This window comes from Trichosurus vulpecula, chromosome 6, assembly GCF_011100635.1.
Source record: "Trichosurus vulpecula isolate mTriVul1 chromosome 6, mTriVul1.pri, whole genome shotgun sequence".
NCBI classification, from domain to species: Eukaryota; Metazoa; Chordata; class Mammalia; order Diprotodontia; family Phalangeridae; genus Trichosurus; species Trichosurus vulpecula.
The window spans coordinates 218741719-218764764 of NC_050578.1; the positions used below are offsets into that span (position 1 = coordinate 218741719).

Consider the following 23046-nt stretch of genomic DNA (forward strand, 5'->3'; position numbering starts at 1 on the left):
GTCATGGCTAAAAGCGCAACCATTCCAAGAATAACAAAGCAATAGGGGTAGGAGATAATCTCCTTTTTGGCTCCTTCTTTGCAGCTCCTTGGCTGGAAACATAGTTCAGTCAGGTCCTTTTTCTGTTGGAAAAGAGACAGATTGAGACCCCTGCAGGGAGATTTTCTTCAGTACCAGTGTCTCCCTACCATTTCCATACCTGGGCAGGGATTTCATGATTATCAGGCCATGTTAAGTTCCCTAGGAGTCTTTGCTGGACCTTGCATCACAAGTGCCCAACATTCTAGAAATCCAGGGGTGGAAAAGGAGAGTTAATAACAATAACATTAATAGACACATAATGTTTTAAAGTTTGCAAGGCACATTATACGTACTATTTCATTGGAACCTCATAACATCTCTGTGAGGGAGGTACTACAGGTACTGTTGTTCCCAGAAAATTAGTTCAAGTAACTTGACTATGGTTGTTGTTCAGTCATTTTCAATCATGTTTGACTCTTCATGACCCCACTTGGGATTTTCTTCACAAAGATACTGGAATGGTTTTCTATTTCCTTCTCTAGGTCATTTTACAGATGAGAAAACTGAGGCAAACAGGGTTAAGTGACTTGCCCAGGGTCTCACAGCTAGGAAATGTCTGAAGCTGGATTTGAACTCGAGAAGATGAGTCTTTCTGACTCCAGGCCTGGCACTCTATTGACTGTGCCATCTAGCTGCCCCTTGACTGGTTAGAACGCTAATAAGTCTTGGAGGTGGGATAGAAGGGAAGTCTTTCTGACTCTAAGTCCAGTGCTCTACTATGATACACTACCTAAAACCAACCATCCCACAAGTATTTATTAAGTGTCTGTTTCATAGCTCGTCCAAGAGATAGAATGTATCCTAGGTAGAGTGCTGGACTGGGAATTCAAATCCTTCCTCAACCTTTTACTAGCCCTCCCTCACTCAAATCTAAGTCAACTACAAGTCATGTCATCATTTCCCTGATGCCATGGTCCTCTTCAAAAATGAAGGACAAACCCACTACCACCACCACCAACAACTAGCTGAGGCAACTTAACTTCTTTCAGCCTCAGTTTCCTCATCTCTAAAATGCGTATAAAAATAGCACCTACCTCATAGAATTGTTGTGAGCATAAAATGAAATAATAAAATTAAATTACTTTGCAAATCTTTACAAAGCTACCGTGGACACAGTGGATACAGCACCAGCCCTGAAGTCAGGAGGACCTGAGTTCAAATCCAGCCTCAGACATTTGATAGCTGTGTGACCCTGGGCAAGTCACGTAATCTCAACTGTCTCAAAAAAGCTATCTAAATATGAACTACTATTATTAATACCCTATGCCGTGTACTATGAAGGACATATGGGAAGTCATTCCTGAAATTGAAAAACTTACAATCTGGTTGGGGAGATAAGACTTATGCATAACAAACCAGTTACAAAACAAGACTGGATGGAACATAATTAAGTGCTAATTAATAGGATAAAAATCCCAAGTGTTCCTGGGGCTCAGAGATGGGAGAAATGAAGCTTGCACTTAGTAAATGATGGCTTCCCGGAGTACATGGAATTGGAACTGGTCTTGAAGGATTGGAAGAATTTCATCTCAGTATCTAGTGTCCCTAGAAGCAGTTTAGGGGCAGTGGACAGAATTCTGACCTCAGAGCCAGGAATACTTGGCATCAAGCCTTGCTTCTGACACATATTGGCTGTGAAACCCTTAATACTTGGGGAAATGTTCTAACTCTAGCTGAAGAGAAGGTGCTTACTTGCATTGATAGAAGTTTCCTTATTTAGGAGTTGGTATAGCACATAGAGCTCTGGGTCTGGAGTCAAGAAAACTCATTTTCCTGAGTTCAAATCCAGTCTCAGACACTTCCTAGCTATGTGACCCTGGGTGAGTCACTTGGCTCTGTTTGCCTCAGTTTCCTCATCCAAATGAGCCAGAGAAGGAAATGGCAAACCACTCCAGTATCTCTGCCAAGAAAATCCCAAATGGGCCACAGGCACAACTGAAAAAAATGACTGAACCACAACAAATATGAAAGAACTCACAAGTGCAGTTCCAATTCCCTATTCTAACGTCAGTCAGCACCCGAAAAAAGACACAGCCAAGAGGATAAGAAAGAGCTCAGAAAGTCTTGCTAAGTACACAGTTGTGTCTGAACTTGTGACAAGGTGACATTTGCTTGGCCTTTTGGCATCCTCGGTGCCTAAGACTTCTGGGAACTTGGGACATAGTTTGATACACAAGATTTTCCTAGAAGAGTACACATACAACACAATGGTGCACGCACACACACAGCCATCCATGTAAACAGATTCCCCAAAGCTGTACTGCTGTGTCATGAAAACATCTTATCAGTCCCTTGGTTTTCTCCTCAGAGGGGATTCTTCTTACTCAACTCAATAGCCAAAGTAAAAAGACCCATTTCAGACTGTTAGTCCAATATTACGCGAACGAGGTCACAAATTCTGTGGTTCTCTGAGTCACTCAGAGAATAAAGTCTTTTACAAGGGATGCACTTTGTAAACTCTTTTGTAGACAATTTTTAAAATGACTTCAATCATCAACAATGAGTTTCCAATGAAATTTTCGTTTTCAATGATACTGAGTCCTTCTAAGTAGTAAAAAAAAAAACCAGCCAGATAGGCCATGCTTTTCCATAGTCTGTGCACAGGAAGAGAAGAGATGAGTTTCAGTATAACCAAATTCAGAGAAGAAAAATCCCAATACACTTATTGGCTGTTAGACTATTTCAGTCATGATCCAAGAAAAGTGCTTGGGAATCATTAGACTACCCTGAAGACATTGGCCAAGCGTATTGCCTGGCACATAGTAGGCATTTAATACAAGCTAGTTGAATAACTGACTGCTAGTGCCAAGAACCGTATGCATTCAAATCAATTCATCAAGTTTTGACCTGGTGCCTACTACAGACACAGCACTCTGCTAGGCACTGACCACACAAGTCCCTTCCCTCAAGAAGCTCCCGATCTACCTTCCAATACTCTATTTCTTAGCGTCAGGTTCAACCTGATTTAGAGGAAAATTTCATCAGCCACGGGTGACAGTTGTTAATTCTTGACTTTCTTCACCCCTCCCCATCACTAAATTTATCCAGTGTGGAATCTGAGCCTCACAAAGAATCAGACATGTGTTTCACTTTTCTCTTACCACTTTACAATGTTTATGAAAGGCTTTCATGTCTATTATCTTTTTTCATCTTCACTCACAATTACGCCCCTTGAGAAGGAGGAATCAGTGTTAGGACTAGTATATCACAGGCAAAATAGAAAACATTCTCTTTTCCTTGAACAAACTTTTGCTGTTTCTGAACCTAGCAAATATCATGAGCTCTGGTCCCTGCACCTGAAGAAAAGTAGGATGGGGTTGAAGACATTTTAAAGAAGGAAGATAGACAGTAGTCTTTAATAACCTTCTATTTGGAAAGATAACATTCAAGAAGTCTTTAAAAGTCTTTAAAACAACAAAGGGCACATTTTTCAGTTGTTCCCAATTGTTTGTGACACCATTTGGGGTTTTCTTGGCAAAGAGCGGTTTGACATTTCCTTCTCCAACTCATTTTACAGATGACAAAACTGAGGCAAACAGGGTTAAGTGACTTGCCCAGGGTCACACAGCCAGGAAGTATCCATGCTCAGCACCCTATCTAGTGTATGACCTAGTCACCCCCATGAGGGGCACATTTAGGACTGATCACAACTGTGGTCACCAAATATAGGTACCCTAGAACAGGTGGGAGGGAAGGAGGTCACCCTGAAATTTGAGGACCAAGTTTAAATAAAACAAAAAAATTATTATGTCCTTATTTGTAGGTAGAAAATTAAGATTCGTGGAGGTATGTAAATGTGATGGAATACTATTGTGCTGTAAGAAATGATTAAAGCAATGGTTTCAGAGAAGTCTGGCAAGACTTGTAAGAACTGATACACAGAGAAACAACTGGAACCAGAAGACTGATTTCTGCAATAATGTAACAACTAAATTTTAAAGACCACTTTGAGAAGATTTAGGACCCTGATCAATGCAACAACTAAAAATAATTCCAGAGGACACATGCCTACCTCCTGATAAGGAGATTATGGACGTAGAGGGCAGATTGAGACTTTTTTAGTATACATATAGTCAGTGTGGGGATTTATTTTGCTTGTCTGTATGTTTGTAAAAGGGATTGGAGGAGGAGGGAGAAAAGGCGTATCTTTGAAATTACAGTTGAACTTATTAAAAAATCATGGAGAAGAGCTCCACAGAGGTTTAGAAAACAAAATAAGTGCACACCTGTTGACCTAGCAATACTACTACTAGATCTGTATCCCAAAAGAGATAAAAAAAACAGAAAAGAAAAGGACCCATATGTACAGAAATATTTGTAGCAGCTCTTTTTTGCTGGCAAAGAATTGGAAACTGGGGGGATGCCCATCAATTGGGGAATGGCTGAACAAATTGTGGTATGTGATTATGATGGAATGCTATTGTACCATAAGAAATGATGAGCAGGATGCTCTAGAAAAAACCTGGACTTACACGAGCTGATGCAAAGTGAAATTTACTGTGCACAAAGTAAGAGCAATATTGTAAGATGATAAGGTGTGAATGACTTAGCTTTTCTTGGCAATATAATGATCCAAGACAACTTGGAAGGACTTAGGAAAAATGCTATCTATCCCTAGAGAAAGAACTGATGGTGTCTGGATATTGATTGAAGAATAGCTTTTTTCCTTTATTTTTTGAGAGGTTTTTTTTGGTCTATGTTTTCTTCACAATATGACTCACATGGAAATGTTTGCATGACTACATATGTATAACCTATATCAAATTGCTTGCCTTCTCAATGAGGAGGGGTAGGAAGGCAGAAAAGGAGAGAATTTGGAACTCAAAGTTTTAAAAATGAATGTTAAAAAATTCTTTTTACATGACATTGGGGAAAAATAAAAGAAAATACTAAGAAAACAAAATAAGGATGGTTCTGGGGCAGCCCCAGTCTCTCAGGTAGACATCAGGGAGGAGAATTGTGCTATGACTCATCACTTGGTGGTTCAGGGACAGAGCCCTGGGAAGGCAGAACACTGGTGCTTGGTGCTTTTGACTGTGGCTCTTGGTGAAGACTGAGGAAGCAAATGGAATAGGCCCATAGGGTTAGCCACCTCAAAAGAAAACAAGGCCATGCATCAGCAGAGCTCACAAGCTTATCCATTGGCTGAAACAACAAGTTTCTCCTAGGGAGGGACAGAAGATAGCTTCTGCCAGAAGACCACCTAAACACCACCTTGACCATCACCTCCCATGAGACCCCAATAAAGATAGCTCAGGAGCATGAACCCTAGAGCTTCAGAAATAGTAGTACCCTACAGACTACCAGTTATACTTCAATCCAAGGTCATGATGCCATCATTGAAGAGAGAAATCACTGTGCAGAAGGTGCTCTCCTCCTTCAACATCACCACCACCAACTGCCATGAACCAGCAGGTAAGTTCAAGGATGCTGAGAGTATCAGTATCTTCCTTCCCTGCATTCCTACATTACCAGTTCTGCTTCTACCTTACCGTTTAGGAAGCAAGCCCCTTGGGGCTGAAGTGTGGCTGTTACTTCCATGGCTGCTACAACCATAATTACAGAGAATTTGGAAAAGAAAGTTCTTTCCACCAAATTCCTTGGCACTGTCAAATAATTCAACATCAGAAACTGATATAATTTTACCAGTGGAAGTGGCATTAACGTGGATGATGCATCACCATCTGCTTTGCCCACTCCGTGGGATCTTTCCACCTGACTTGCAGCTGAAACCTTCCACAAGTGCTGTCACCCCTATCAGAGGCATTGTGAGCTCCATGAGAGCAGGAATTGTCTTACATCTCTATTTGTAGCCTTAGCAGAGTGCTTTGTATGCAGTTAATGTTAATAAATGCTTTGGCATTCACTCATTTATTCATTCTTCCATGCTGAGCTTTAAGAAGCACACATACCTCATATGTCACCCCACTGTCAGTGCCAGCATCCCATGGAATTAGGTCTTGGACCACCTTCTGAACCCAGCCACACTCCTTGGTACAGAGGTCCTCTGCAGACAAGCCAACATTCCAGTCTGGGCTGGGACCAAGCATGGTCAAGAAGGACATTAGGTGTCGAGTCCTATCCACAGAGAATTCAGCCGAGGGTGCTGCTCTCCTGGAAACAAACAAAAACACAGAAGCAGGTAATTGCTCCCATCAGCCTCTCTTCCTAAGTGAGACAAGTACCTATTTTGGGCCACTCCGTGCTATTTACCAATGACTTATCCTTTTTCATGGATCTCTTAAGGATGAGAACATAGCAATACCTCTCCACCCTGAGGTGAGCCTGACATTCTAGGATGTACCCATACTTCTATAGGGCTCACATGACCTTCACAAGGACTTTGTCCAATCTGGAGAGCATTGTATAAGTTTTTATAAGACTGAATCTGGTCCAGCTCTCAAATCTAAGAGTACAGATGGGAAAGGATATGCCATGCCTCCAGTATAGATTTCTGCTCCCTCATCCTTTGAATTATCCTTTACTAATTTCCTAACACCCTACGTATAGCACTCATCCTAGACTTTTTCTTTTCTTAGACCCCATTTCGCCAGCAACTTAAGTTCCTCACCCCCAAAACCAAACCCCTCATCTTTTCCCCATACCTAATCTTCTTCCTTCTCGATTTCTGTTACCAGTCATCTAGATATGAAACATTTGAGTCATCTTTTATTCATCCCTTTTCCTGAACCCTTCACCTCTTCTACTCAAACCGCTTTGACCTATGAAATCTATCTCTGCAATAAATCCCCCTGGAAAACCCCTTCATTTTATTCCCACCATCATCATCTTAATTCAGATACTCATTTGCCTTATTAATTTGCCTTACCCTTTCAACCAGTATGGCTGACTCTAGTTTCTCCTTCCGCTCTCCAATCTATCCTTCACCATGACGCTGGCTTACTCTTCCAAATGCATGTCTGACCACCTTTGGTGGGCTCCTGAATAAAGTCCCAATCCTTTCCTAGTATTTGGTACTTGTGAGCCCCTCCACAATTGGGCTCCACAGACCACCCCATATTTTACTTACCTCGCTAGCTTTTATAGTTTCTGTTCCAGCAATCCTGGACTACCCAATTTTCCCAAAGCTCATTTTCCTGTCTCCAGGATTTTTATCCTTCCACATCTCTACTTATTCAAATCTGTTCCCTTCTTAGAGATGCCACCTCCTCCAGGAATCCCTGATCCAGTCAGAAGTAATTTGTTGATTTCTCATAATCGTAACAAAACATTTAGATGATAATAATAATAGTATCACATTTCTATGGTGCTTTTGTTGTTGTTGAAACCTTCTCACTGGATCGTCACAACTCTGTAAGGAAGGTGCTATGTATTGGCATCATTTTAAGATGGTCTAATTGAGACTCAGAAGGGTCGTCACTTCCCATTATCGAGCACCTAGTACATGTTAGAGGCAGTGTTTAAATCCAGGTCTCCTGACTCCATGTTCAGTACTCTGGTGCAGCTGCTTTTAGATAGATTAAGTCAAATATGAGAAAGTGAGATTTGCTATGGATGGGTTAATGAGTATTTAATTAAAGGCACAGAAAATGTGCTTTAGAAATGGGCTGCACTTAATGCTAGCATAACCAGTAAAAAAATCATCCCCATATTATACAAGATTATATAATAAAATCACCAAATTCTACTTACAGATCTCACTTAGACAAGTAATTGCCATTTGGCATAAAATGGTTGCCTTCTTTATTCACTCTGATAGGATCATAGATTTAAAAAGACAGAGGTCATCCAACACACAAAGTCAAGGTCATCATCAGTGTCATAGTTAACCCCCTTGTCAAAACCCAGGATTAGACTTGCTTTGCATGGTCCTTTCCAGCTCTGAGATTCTATCATTCTGATTCTTCATTTGACACATGAATGCCTCGGTCTGGACAGCTGCATTTCCCTCATAAATGAAATGAGGAATTCTAACATTCATGAATCTCTCCAAATTGCAGAGGGAGAAAGAACACAGCCTTTCACTTACTAACAATTAGAAGGCATTTATACACCCGTCCCACTCAGAGGTCCAGGGGGATGAATTCATTGCTATCACAGGCTTCATGAATTGCTTAGGCATTCACTGCCCCCCATCTAGCCGTCTCAGACGTGATAAAGAGGGGAAGGGGCTGAGTTAGACACACTGGACTGTTGCTATAGAGACCAGCAATTCAATCTTGGTTGTTCCTTTGAATCCCCATGTTGAGGAAATGCTTCCTGAATAATACTTCTCTATACATTCTTGTGTGAGGTTACTTCACTCATATCTGAAATGACAAGATGCTGGTGCCTGCAAAACATCAGCCTACAGTGTTCAATGCTGTGTGAGTCCACATTCTTTCTGGCACAATTGTAACTGGAGTAGGAATGCTAGATTTAGCCCATGATCACATGTCATTGCAGGATAGGGGCAGCCATCACTAAAAATCATGACTTTAGGGAGATGGGACCCTAGGTGGATCAGTGGATAGTGCTGGGCCTGAAGTCAGGAAGACTCATCTTCCTGAGTTCAAATCTGGCCTGAGACACTTCCTAGCTATGTGACCCTGGGCAAGTTACTTAACCCTGTATGCCTCAGTTTCTTCATCTGTCAGAGAGAAGGAAATGGAAGTGAAAGAAATGCTAGAGAAGGAAATGGAAATGGAAAACTACTCCAGTATTTTTGTCAAGAAAACCCAAAATGAGGTCACAAGGAGTCAGACATGACTAAAAATGACTCAATATCATGAAGGAGATGTGTGACATCAAACAAACATTCAATTCTCCCAACATACTCTGTATCTTACGTCTTGATCCAAAACCAACTTCCCAACCTCTACCTTTTCTCTTGCCACTGGTTTTCTATCGTATTTCTGTATTTTGGGTTTTGGTACTTTAAAGAAGAAAATCCTGGTAACCAATCTGATCTGGATTGAAGGTGCATGTCTGCATGGATCCTGAGTTGGGCCCTGCCCCTCTCCTTAGGAGATTACACTTTCCCTACTGTTATGTTTGTTTAATCACAAGTTGAAGACCTTTTCCCCGTACAAATAGAACATTATTTTCAAATTCCCTAAAAAGATGATTGGATCATCGATCTAGAGTTGGAAGAAACCTCAGAGCCTAATGAGATAAAGTTTTTATTAAGCATTTACTATGTACCATACACTGTCCTAAGTTCTAGGAATATAAATATAAGTGAAGCTGAAAGATAATCCCGGTCCTCCAGTATCTTACATTGTAATGGAGAAAGATAACACACAAACAGAGGCTGAATAGGGTGGGGGGCAGGGAGAAAGTAGAACAATCAGGAGAGGCAGCCCCAGACCAGGAGAGGAGTGAGCATGGCAGTGCTGGGTACTTTCTCAAATGGAAGCTCATGGGAAGAATTTGCCTAATACAATCCCCCCTCATTTGACAAATGAGGTAGGTGAGAGCCAGAGAATTTAGGTGACTTGGCTAAGGTCACATAAAGATTAAGCAGTAGAACTGAGATTTGAACCCAGTGTTTTCCCCACTGCAGAACACTGCCTCTCCAAACAACCTGTGACCAAGAGCGGCTGAACCACTTGCCAAATTACAATAACCCCCAAAGGGGCATACAGAGACCTCAGAGCTCTAGTGACGGATGGTCCACACCTTGGAGGACATGACTGCCTTCAAGGTTTATTTGCTTATTTGAAGCAACTGGAATTCTGATTTGGGAAGTAGGTAGAGTTGGAGCCCAGTTCACAGAAGTCATAGGGATCCCTCCACACTTTGCCTCAGGAAGGGAGGTAAGAGGTCTTAAATCTTCAGTTGTAGAAATTTCTCATGTGTAGAACTAAGGAGGCCAACGGGACAGTCTGCTCATTGGGGAACCACAAGTTACAGAACCTTAGAATTTGAAAGGACCTGAAGGCCATCTACTTTCAACCCATACCTGAATGGGAACCCTACTCACAAGTAGTCATTCTGTTTTTTCTTGAAAACTCTTGGAATCCCTAGCTGCCTTTTAAAGTTCAGGCCCACTGCCATATCCAGTACTAATTCCTGCTCAAGCATTATTGCTCTTCTGACTTTAAACTAGCTCATATTTCCTATTTGTGTGTCTGTTAGTTTCCTACTCACTCCCACTAGGATGTGAACTCCTTGAGAGTGAGGATCGTTTGCGTTTGTTTTTATCTCCTGCACCTTGTACATAGTTGGTATTTCATCAATGCTTGATGGACTCAACACCTCCAGTGAAGAGGAACATGCTGCCTATGCCAAGGAAGCCAATTCCACCTTTGTACAGCTTTAATCATTAGGAGTTTTCTTCAGATTACACATAAATCTTCCAAGTTCTGTCAAATTCTTTCACTAAATTAGGATGTATTTGATAAAGACTTGAATTCACTGAGGAAAGCTAGTAGTTTTCTTACCGTGTCCTCTCATATGTTGAGCTTCAATGCTCTGTCAATCATATATTTGGGGGGAGGGGTGCTGGTGGAAATCCTTTGAACACCAAAACTTGGTATCATAAACAGAGGCAAATTAAGAGCCAAGTATTTCTGTCCTCTATCATCCATTATCATTGTACTTCCTGCCATCCCTAGCTGTGGTCTTACTCCTCCTTGCTTCCAATATGCCTAAAAATATCTTTTTTGTTGTCATTAATGTTCCCCACCAGCATCAACTCATTATTTGCATGAGCACTTCTGACATTTTTGTTACAGGATTGCATTATTCTTGAGTATTGATCATCCATTACTTGCCCTTATTTTTATCTACTATATGCCTCTTAAAAAAACTTAGTTGGTGAATGAGTTCCCTGTGTATCTACATCCTCTCTTTATTCAGCTTCGCCTTTTCTTGTTCGTGAGCATTTCATCCCTCACTTCCTTGGGCTACTTTCCCATGTATTATTTTAGTCAATGGCATCCTACCCACCTATTTCTAAACTCAAACTCAAACTCAATCTGAACCTAAATTTGGATTGTACAGCAGACCATACCTGGTATTCTCTACCATAACTTCTCCTACCTTTTGAAAAATGATATTGACATTAGAACAAGCACAGACTATATCACCTTATGAGAGACAAAGAGAGACAGACCTAGAGACACAGAGAGAGACAGACAGACAGACACACAGAGCACTTGTCTGGATAGTTGACATCCTCTGCTAATGCTATCTAATGCCCCATACTGGGTTTTGACATTTCCCCAAATCCCCATCTCTCCTGTCCTCTGACTAGGCAGTCTACAGAAAATTGCCTTGAAAACACTGCATGTGCTTCTCCCTCCACAGAGCCTCATCAAATTCATTCTGCCATGTTTCTTCATTATGTTCTCGGTTCGTGGATTTCTTCACAAATATATCTTATTATACAAAGCCTGTTTTATCTACTCTCTTCTTTACAAAGTGTGCCCTGCCTAAGGCCATTTCACTTACCAGTCCTAACCAAGTGTTAGTGATACATAGGAGGGTGAATTTCTTTCTTGCATTAGTATTTCCATTTCCCCATTATTATGCATAATCTGTGCACTTGTACATAACAATCTGCGGCTATGGGTTTTATTACCAACCCCTTCTTGGATATTATCTCCTGCAATTCCCAATCCATCTCTCCTGTCTTCTTTTGATGTTATATTGTGCCTGGAGCAGTGCTCTCTCAACTCCTCTACTTTCAATTTATAGTTTTCCTCTATTGGATTTTAAAGACTCCAGATAAATATATATTTTATGAGTCCTCATTAGCAACACTCCAGCCCTGGCCAAGAGCCCATTATTCCTATATTTTAAATCATTATCCATTAATTTAACACACATTCTCCATTACCATATTCCCAACCAGCTGTTCACTTTCAATTCTGGTTTTTTTCTTCTGCAAGATATACTTTCAATTAACAGTAGTGATGAAAAAACCCACCTATACCCCCGAAAGTCAAAAGTGTCATTTCTAGGATTCCATAATCTCTAGAAGTGTTTTCTAGAGTCTTTCTCGTGGCATCATTTGTCCCAAAATAAATCACTAAGAGAAAGTATTGGCTATCGGATTTGAAGACTTTTGCTTAATGGATCAGACATGTCTATCTTTTCAGAATTATCCCCAGCAGACATAATTAGTGACTTGTCTGTATTTTCCTGACAATATGTATGTCTTGAATCAATCTTTCAGCCAAGTTGGGGTTCAACTCTTCTTTCTATGCCATCTCACTTGGTGATCTCATTATTTTCATTGTTTTCAATTATCTTTATGTGAATGTCTCCCAGATCAATAAATCCAGCCCTAGTATCTCTCCTGAGCTCTGCTTATACATCAACAACTGTCTATTAGATATTTAAAAATGGAATTCTCATGATCATTTCAAATTTAACATGTCCAAATTATAATTCACTATATCTCCCACTCTGAACCCATCCCCTTCCAAACTTCTCTATTAATGTTGCGGGTGCCACCATTCTTCCAGTAACCTGGGTTCATAACATTGGCACCCTCCTCAATAACTTGCTCTCACCCCACATATCCAGTCAGTTGCCAAATCTTGTCATTTATATCTCTACATATCTATGTTTACAAAGCCATTACTTTGGTTCATGCCCTCATAACCTCTTATCTGGCCTATTGAAAAAGCCTAATTGGTTTCTCTGCCTCTCTCCATGCTCTTATCCACCCTCTACACAGATGCCAAAGTGATTTCCCTGGAGTGTAGGTCTGACCTGTTATTTCCTTCCTCAATAAACTACACTGGCACCCCATGACCTCTAGAATCAACTATAAATGTTTCTATTTGACATTTAGAGTTCTTCACAACATGGCACCTTCCTTTTTTCCCAGTTGTCTTCTATATTAATGCATGCAATCTTCCTGGCATATTTGTTTTTCCTCACACATGATCTCTATCTGCCTGTCTTTGCCCTAGCTATCTACCTTGCCTGGAATGCTTGCCCTCTCCTCTTGGCCTCACAGAATTCCCAGTTCCCTTTAAGGCTAAGTCAATGCCTCCTGAAAGAGGCTTTTCTCCAAACCATTGGTGCCTTCCTTTCTAAAGTTACCAGGGTTTCTATTCTGTGGCCGTTCTATATATGCATTTTTATGCATGGTCTGTCTCCTTCATTAGAATGTAATCTGCTTGCAAGCAGGGACTGTTTTTATTTTGTATTTGTATCGCTGGCACTTTTATTTTGTATTTGTATCTGGCACAGAGTGTTTAGTATATGCTTGTTGATTGATCGATCATGTGCTTTTTGAAAAAGACATTCCCTTCCAGAGTTGTATTTCAGCAGTGGGTCCTATCCTGCCCAATTTCAGCGAGCCTCATGAAAACAAAGTTGCCTCTTTGCATTACAGTCTGTAGCTCACCTTGTTTGTACACAGACTTTGTGAATTTGTGTACAGACATCTGAGACAATGAGTTTTATCACTTCCCCTTCCTTGGATTTTATCTCCTGTGAGTTATTGCGAGTCTCTGATTCTTTTTACATCGTATCTCTGTTAGCATACATAAAAAGATAGTTTTCTCCCTCCTTCATCTTTTACCTTTTTAAAATTCGATTTGCAAGACTTCGGTCAAATAAATTTAGACCAGATCTTGTTAAGTGTACTATCTCCCTTTCCAAGTGCCCATCATTCCCATATTTTAAGGCATGATCCAGAAATCTAAAACCCAGTCTCAGGTACCATTTTCTTAACCAGCTGTTAACCTCTCCCATCTACCTTTCTCTTCTGAAGCCCTTCTCACCTGTGTCCCCTAAGGTATTTAGTTTCATGCCCCACATTTTCTAATCCTTAGCAATGCAATATCATTCCTGTTCATGTGAATCACACCATTATTATTATTATAATGAAACACTGACATGCTCTCTTCAGGGTTTATGATGAACAGCTTTCAACAAATATCTTTGGGCAAAAAAGTATCTTCTTCACCAATGGTGACTGAATGGGGCCAATTCCATACCTAGGTAGATATTTTGGGCGAAAGAAATCTGGGACAATCACCTCTTGGACAAAATTACTGACCTGATTTTTGAGGGTTTTTTTTTGCAGTGGATATTTAAGACAGAAATTGTGGTAGTCTGATACAGGGGTTGGGTTTACAGGAACTAAAAGGATATACCAATGAAATGCTATGAAATGGAAGAGGATCTGATTGCATTTTAAAGACTCCAAGACTTTAATTTTAAACAGCTCCTACAACAGTTTATTATTAAATATAGAACACAACCTTAATTTGTCCATACCTCACTAAACATCTTACTCATTTCCTATATGACATAGCTTCCCACAAGTCAAAACCTGTTGAGTTGGGCCCAAGGTCCTAGACAGGACCAGATTTTGTATGTTTCCTGTAAATGGTAATTCAATGAAGCTATATTTCATTTATTAGCTTGGCCATAACACTGAGTGTGAGACCAGTTTCTAAACAATTGATTTTCTCCTCAAATGGCAAATCCATGCTTGAAGAAAGTGAAGTAGCCAGAGCAGTGCAAGGAGAACTTGTGCTTCTTCAGAAAGAAGAGAAATAAGATGGGTAATTAGAATTAATTGAGAACTGGGGCAGCTTCATTTCCATTAGAACTTGGCAGGAAACTGTTAATTGCCAATTAAGTCAGGTCACCAATCATATCTTGAGGCAAGGCAGACATAATAAATAAAGTTAGATTTGGTCAGGAGAGTCTTTCAACTGAGTCCCCAAAGGAGCAAACAGGATTGGCCAATGATTGGCAAAGGATTATCATTGTCTTACTAAAAGCACACTTGGCTTAGGGTCAATACAATTTATGTTATTATGAGAGTCTATTTCAAACGACCTGGACAAAGAGAGTAACTAGACGATGAGTATAGGAAATATTAAAAACCTGGAAAGGATTCACAATGTAAGAGTGATGGGAGTTCCGACTATCTAGTTTTCTATTGGAGCTCCCCCTTTTAGTCAAAAGGAGAACAGTTGAGAGATTCTTGAATTGTCTTCATAGAAAATCAAATATTAAATGGTGCAGGAAGCAAAGAGTAAATGCTACTCTGGACCTGATTCTGACCAGTAGGGAAGAGCTGGTTGCTATGATGTTTATGATGTGATTCTTGGAGAGAGGTAATTGCTCATCTTAAAATTTGTGACAGAGAAAGGGAGGAAATCCAGGGATAGTTTGAAGTGCATCCTACACTTTGGAAATGTGGATTTAATTTAAAAATTCTGATAGTCTAAGATTCTATGATAAAAGGGAGTTGGAAAATTCAAAATTATGAAATTCTAGACACATGACTGTGATGAGGAGGAAAAAGGAGTATTTGAAGAGAAAATTTGGAATGCAAAGGGAATTGTTTTGAGTAATTGAGTTTTATTTTTTAATTAATTTATTTTTAGTTTTCAAAATTTACTTCCATAAGATTTGGAGTTTTAAATTTTCTCCTCCTCCTTCCCCTCTGCCCTCCCCAAGATGGCATGCAATATGATACAGGCTCTACATATACATTCATATTAAACATATTTTCACATTAGTCATGTTGTAAACCAATGGGAAGAACCACAAGAAAGGAGAAACAAAACAAAATAATAACAAAAAAGAGAGCGGATAGTATGTTTCGGTCTGCGTTCAGACTCAAAAGTTCTTTCTCTGTACGTAGACAGCATTTTCCATCAAGAGTCTTTTGGAGTTGTGTTAGATCCTTGAATGAGCAATTGAGATTTTAAAAAGACATTTACAAAAGTATAATTAAATGAAGAGAGTACTGTAAGAAAAGTATAAGTACTACTAAAAGCCAGTATAAGCAAATGATGATGATTTATGCCAAGGCCCACAACAACAACAAAGGCTCTTTTAACTCCCTTGTATATTAGAACAGAGAAGGTAAAGGAGGATCAGTGAAATGACAGGACACCATGGTAGGTGAGATGATGAAAACTGGTCGAAATAAGAAGGAAGAACCAATCAATTTTCATTTTGTTTTCTTTTTTCTTTCAAGGAGAATGGTCTTTGGGCCACTAACATTAGCTCACTTCTCACAAACTATAGCAGGAGAGTGTAAGAGGTGAAAAATATACAACTGTATATAGACCCAGAGCCCAGAAATAGATCTTAACTATTAGCCCATAGCATTGTCTCATCTCTCATTTTCTCTTATGTTGACCTGGAAAGAATAATACATGAGATCAAAGACTAGACTTGAAGATAAGACTGAGTTTTTAATAATTTCAGAAATTTACTAGCTGTGTGACCCCATGACAGGTCACTTAGCCTCTCTGAGAAAAATTGTTAAGAAGTAGTTGAAACCCAAGATGAGTGAGGAGATGGTAAGAGAACATCGATTTTACACTCAATAAATTCAGGTGACCAAAAGTCAAGATGGATTGCATCCTAGGTCACTGAGAGACCAGACAGATGTGAGGGTGAATTTAGTAATAGGTAGGAAGGAGTTGGATCTTCTTATGAAGAAGTAGTTTCTTGTTGCTCCAAAGAATTATAGTGTAGATTCATAGGTGTCACCAACAAAGAGATCATTCAGTAAAGGTCAAGGGGGAGAGGAGCATTGCAAAGGATTTTCATAGTCCTACTAAAAGTACACTTGGCTCAGGGTCAATACAATTGATCTTATTATGAGAGTCTATCCCAAACAACCTGGACAAAAGAGTAACTAGATGATGAGTATAGGAAACATTAAAAACCTGTAGGGAAATTATGAGACATGATAGAGGCATCATAGGACTAGAAAAGGGAAAATTTCCTAATTTTTCAAAGAGAACAGAGTGTTATCTTTAAACCACAAGTTTCTAACCAACTTTGATCTCTGACAAACTTCTGCAACATATTATTAAAGAATTGATTTGTAAGCATTTAAGAAAGTGTCTTGGCAATCACTAAGAACATGCATGGCTTTATCAAAAACCATTCATGTCAAACTAACAAGGTTCTATTTTGACAGAGTAACTAGCCTAGTGGATAATGGTGTAGAAATAATATGTCCAGATTTCAGTAAAGAACTTGACAATATCTTTTATGTTTTTTGGCTTTGTGTCCACAATGCCTTGCACATAATAGATGCTTTACTAAATGCTTGCTGTATTAAATGGCTTGAATGCTATCCTTCTGTTATTTCCTGTAATCTAGCCTAACTCATATTTCTCCCATGAGTGAGATATGAACTAGATGAGAATATATTTAGGTGTATTTTGAACTGGTTGAATATTCAGACCCAGAGATTGATGAGTTACTTTTATGTGATGGGAAGTGTCTTTCAGTAGGCTCCAGGGGCCTATTCTTGGCCTCTGCTGTTTAACATTTTTATGGATAACTTGGTTGTTGGGACAGATGGCACACCTGGCAAATTAGATGATGAAATAATGAAGCTGTAAATGACAGCTTACATGTTAACAGAGTTAATCCTCAAAATCTTGACAGGCCAGAACTATGGCCAAAAAAGACAACCCTTATGATATTAATATCTGTCTATGTATTTATCTATGAAATTTAAAATGAGAAATCTCATAATTAATTTCACTCCTCTGGAAACTAATGGGATAAAGCAAGCTTGCAATAAGAACAGAACAAGCCAGGAGCCCCCACAAAAAGACTGGGCCAGGGAGGGCAGGAAGATTAAAGAAAGCTTGGACAATAGCTAGCCCAGGTCCAAGGATGATCTTTTTCAATATTTAGAAATTAACCTTGCTATGTCTAGTTTATCTCTAGATAAATTATCTTTTAGAGACAAACTATCTCTTAGCTAGCCTCATAATATTGGATGAGTATGTTATGTCAAGAAATATAGGCAAGATAGGAATGAACCTTGACATGGTGACTCATCTAAATTCACTCTGTATTAAAAAGAATGGACTATTCCTCAGAAGGTCACAAGAATGCTAAACATGAAGCAACATACATAAAAGCTATGAGATTTTTTTACCAGGTTAGCAGAGGACTTTAATCCCCTGAACTAGGACTGGCAAAATGCAGGATAATCCACTGAAGTTGTCGTAAGAGTAAATACAAATAGAGGCAGAAGATCTCAGACCCATCTTTAGGTTATATTTGAGAAGAGACAAAGGAGGAAAGTAATACCTATGAATATCGTGGAAATGGTAGGAGAAATGGATGTGCCTGTTGCTAAGTAGGAATTTATTTAGTATTTATGGGAAAAGATGACATCTTAGCTATGCTTTTCATTGCTAGCCAGAGTTATGAGGGTGGGTCAACAAAGTTCCTGGGCAAATCTGATTTCCTCTATTTTACACCAAACCCCAGAAAGTCACAATGGAAATATGTGTGTATATGTGTGTGGGGGGGAGGGGATAGACAATAACAGCTTGGAATGGTAGGCATGGCCGGTCACATGAACCATAATTCCAAAAACAATCTGAAACAGATTGGGCAATAGTTGGCTGGAGGCTTGACCTTTGCTACTGATGCCTCTAGGGGCAGCTAGGTGCTACCAGCCCTGAAGTGGGGAGGACCTGAGTTCAAACCCAGTCTGAGTCACTTACTAGCTGTATGACCCTGGGCAAGTCACTTAACCTGTTTGCCTCAGTTTCCTCAACTGTAAAATGAGCTTGAGAAGGAAATGGTGAACCACTCTGGTATCTTTGTCATGAAAACCCCAAATGGGGCCATGAAGAGTTGTAAACTCTAAATTGACTAAACAATAACAACTGATGCACATGTTCTGCAGAAAGTCTGGATCTACCTCCTATCTTTCCTATCAATTTATATGCACATGCCAAATATCTGCAGGGGAGGCCATTCACCATTTAGCCTTGAGCAATTGTTTCTTGCTATAAAAACAGGATAAGGAGCCTTGTTCTCATAGAACTGGTACCATATAACTATGGCAGACTTCAGGACATGACTACTTTACCAAAGGGAAAACTGGTTTCTTAAGGTAATTGGGTTATGGTTCAAAGACCAGGAAGCACTCCTTTCCCTGACTCTGTAAGGGCACCTTCATAGGCACACTGAAACTTAGATCCAGAATTTATGGACTTAGACACCAGGGTACGGTGGAGAGAGTGCTAGCTTTGGAGTCAGAGAACTCTGTTCAAATCCTATCTCTTCCACTTATTGCCTGGGCTATCTTTCATACACTTAACCTTGCTAGGCCTATACTGCTCATATGTGAAATGAGAGAATTGAATGAGATGGCTTCTAAAATCCCTTCCAGTTCTCAATCTATGAACCAATAATTAGAAATAGTGAGGAAGCATCTTGATTTGCTTACGTGTCTCATTTAAAAGCTGTTCAGAGATCCAGATGAGAATATACATATATATTTATATATATATATACATATATATTATATACACATACATATACATATATTCACATATATGTGTATATGGGCATATATATCTACATATGTGTATACACATGGGTGAGTGTCACCTAATAACATCCTTTGCCACACAAATGCGGGTGGTCCTCTTATTCCTGTTTTAGGTCAATGAGTTATATCACCCTTGGAAATAAGAGCATGACCCTGAAGCCACATGCTTGGATATTCAAAGACTGGATTTCACTTAGGGGCCATCAAGTGCTGTTATTTTGATAATTTTCATTATTGTAATTTTGATGCTGCTATATCTTTATAATTCTGTATCAATAGAAAAGGCAAAAGTAGGATACATATACACACATATGTATATAGTGGGACTTTTATGGAGATGGACAGTGATGTGGGGATAGCATCAGGAAAATATCTAACCTGGATAGTGCTTGTAGAGCCACATTGTTTCTTGACTAGGGAAATTATACTTGTATAGAAATTGGAATATTGGTGGGAATGCTATTATTGAATAACCCTCTATTTTCCCTTAACCTGAATTACTTTTTTTTTAAAAGCCTGGTTCAGAAGATGGCCTAGTGGAGGAATTATTTTTCCACAATTGACTAAAGTTCTAATCACAGGGCCTGGGTCAGACAACTAAAGAACTATTTTTGAAATTGTATAGGCAAACAGTATAGGCATCTGCACTAGAAGATAATTAAGTAATTGGGGTGCACTAAGATAGTTACTAGAATGACATAGGCGTTTGCTCCCTAGAACTTGGCCTGCATATGTGCAAAGCTATGCATCCCATCATTGTAAGTGATGGGAACAACAGACCGGAGATACCCGGGAATGGTATTCAGACTTTTAAATGCATTGCCTGTACAAATGCACCTTCAAAAGGCTTGTAACAGGCAGCACTATCGCCCTGCAGTAGTGTGTTTAATCCAGTGCAGCACAGGGGAGAAAGAGGCATCTTTTTGTGAATCACATCTTCACTCTAACCCAATAGTTGGCCACTAATGTTAGCTCACTTCTTATGAATTGTAGCAGGATAGTGCAAAAGGTGAAAAATACGCAACTGTACATAGATGCAGAGCTAGGTCTTAACCTTTAGCCCACACCATAGTCTCTGAATACATTGTCTCATCTCTCATTTTCTCTTACATTGACACGGAAAGAATAATACATTGGATCAAAAACTAGGCTTGAAGATAAGACCGAGTCTTGAATAATTTTGGAAACTTACTAGCTGTGTGACACCATGACAGGTCACTTAACCTCTCTGAGATCTCCATTTCCTTATCTGTCCAATGCAGATGATCATAGTTAGCCACCTTGTAGGAACATTGTGAAGATCAAATCAGAAAAGGTACAGAAAGAACCCAGCAAAATTGAAGGTGTTAGATAAATGTGAACGCCAGGATACTATGTTAGATAATATAACCTTTGGAGAATTAATAAAATTCTCCTGCTAAAATTCTCCCTACAGTCATTTGATATGTTTGAAGATTTTGGATAACCTCCATTTGGATTAATTACACAAGGGGTCATAAAACAGGCATAACAAATGTGTGATGTAAATTTGATTTGGGGCTACAACGATGGCCTTGGAGGAGAGTTAGGCTGACCCAATTTGGTGATATCACATGGGAAAACCAATGTTACATGATATGGAAATATTTGTTAACACTCTCATTTGTTTTGATGCAGAAAATCATCCAGGGGTAGGTTCCAATAGTGAGATCTAGGAAGTTTAGGCCTACCTGAAACTGGGGACCTCCAGTAGAGATTAAAAGGAAAGCAATACTTTTTTTTAAAGGTACTTTGTCAAATTGAAAACTGACAATCATTGTTACTACTGAAGGTTGAAATGTTTCTGCAGTCTGCTTTATACATGGCTTGATTTAAAAAATAAAAAGCTATCCCATTATATTTTCAAATGCTCCTCTGGTAAATGGCACACAAGTCCCACTTAACCTTGATTACCACTATGACCATATTTGGAAGGAGGCAGTCCTATATTGGGTCAGAGTCCTATTTCCACAAACAAACACAAAACTGCTCAGAGTAGATAGGAATAAAGGAAAAAATTAAGTATTCACTATGTACCAGGTACTGCACTAGACCTGGAGGGGGCTGAGGTTCACGACAAATCACACCGCATGTTAGTGTTTCACTGACATCAGCTTTGCTGCCCTTTGCAACGGACGTCAATAGCATCCCTGCATCTATCTCCGTACCTGGGATATAGATGTTCTTATCTGGTGCGTGTGTTTGTGTGTGTGCATAGGCATACTGGAACATAATAGATTTCCCTTTCTATCCCTATTTGAAAAGGGCAATCCGCCCTTCAATTCCTGGGTAGTCTGCTGGCAAAGACCTCTCAACTTGCAGGAACTGACCAAAGATTCTCATCTTTATGAGACTGGGATGGAGGCATCTAGCACCATCTAGAGGTTGTAGATAAGGATACAGAAAAGAAACTTAGAGTTGGATAAGTACAGGTTGTTGTGCCTGGTTGATTGAGGACCATACCAGTGAGGTTGGGTATTCAACTGGATTGTGGCTTAACATGTTGGGACCAGCTTCAATGGATATTTATCACTCCTCTAGAACTTACAGGGAATAGCTTCTGGCTATAGACGTGAGAGGTAATAAGAAGTGAGAAAATACACAGGGGAGGAAAGCTTGAGGTAAGCAAGTTTCTGTTAACCTGTGCTCAGACTGCAATACTCAGGAAGACTCAAAAGACATTCACAGTCAGGCCTTGAAAACACATCGACAGGCTTGTCTTCACACACCGCATCAAACTAAAGGCTACATTGCATAGCAGAGTTGGTTGTAGACACTGCTTTGGGGGCAAAATTCAACATTTGAGGCAGTAGTAAAAATATATTGTCATCTAACAGCCCTGATCTTACTTCAGATAGTTATTTATTATATATTGTGAGATTTAGTACTTTTTTGATGTAGTGCTAACCACCTGTCAAAACTCTTAATTTTTTGGTGAACTTCTTATTAAACCTTGATTTTAAATTGTTCTTTAAAAAAAGAAGTAAGAAAATACATTCCAAGAGGAAATGTGGTATAATAGAGCTTTGAACTGAGAGTCAGGAAGACCAGAGCTCAAATCCTACTTCTGACATTTATTAGCTATGGGAACATGGGCCAGTCAGTTAACCTTTCTTCGTCTCAATTTCCTCATTAAAAAAAGGGAATTATAAGTTTAATGCATCCTACTTCTGACATTTATTAGCTATGGGAACATGGGCTAGTCAGTTAGCCTTTCTTTGCCTCAATTTCCTCATCCATAAAAAGGGAATGATAATTTTCATACTTACTTCACGGGGTTTTTGGGAGACTTAAATAAGATCATAAATGTAAAGTGCTTTGCAGACCTCAAGGCTCTATATACATGTCAGCTGTTTTTTCTGTTGAATGACATCATAGACAAGAACTGAATTGGGATTTGAGATCCACACACTATGTTTCTCATTTATTGAATCAGTTTAATCTCTTATCAAATCTAATATGAAGTGAGGTAATATTGTGGTAGGTAGGGAGTCAAAGAAAAGTTTGTAAGAAGATCAGTAAAATTCAGGAGCTATGAAACAAAATAAACTAATAGGATAGGGTAGGAGTAGAGACTTGGGCAGCAGCTGGCCCAGGTCCAAGAACCAGCCTCTTTTTATTTGTAAATTAGTACCACTGGCTGTGTTTTATCTGTAGGAAAATCTAGTCTCAACTTTTTTGCAAAAATT

At 39.4% G+C, this 23046-nt stretch overlaps 1 protein-coding gene across 1 annotated transcript in view; it reads right to left on the reverse strand.

The window, feature by feature from the left end:
- SPON1 (spondin 1) overlaps window positions 1–23046 on the reverse strand; it is a 380307-nt gene that overhangs the window by 29575 nt on the left and 327686 nt on the right. The window contains exon 8 of the mRNA XM_036763668.1: window positions 5994–6195. Within this exon, the coding sequence (XP_036619563.1) occupies window positions 5994–6195 (202 nt within the window). The remainder of the gene's footprint in view (window positions 1–5993; window positions 6196–23046) is intronic.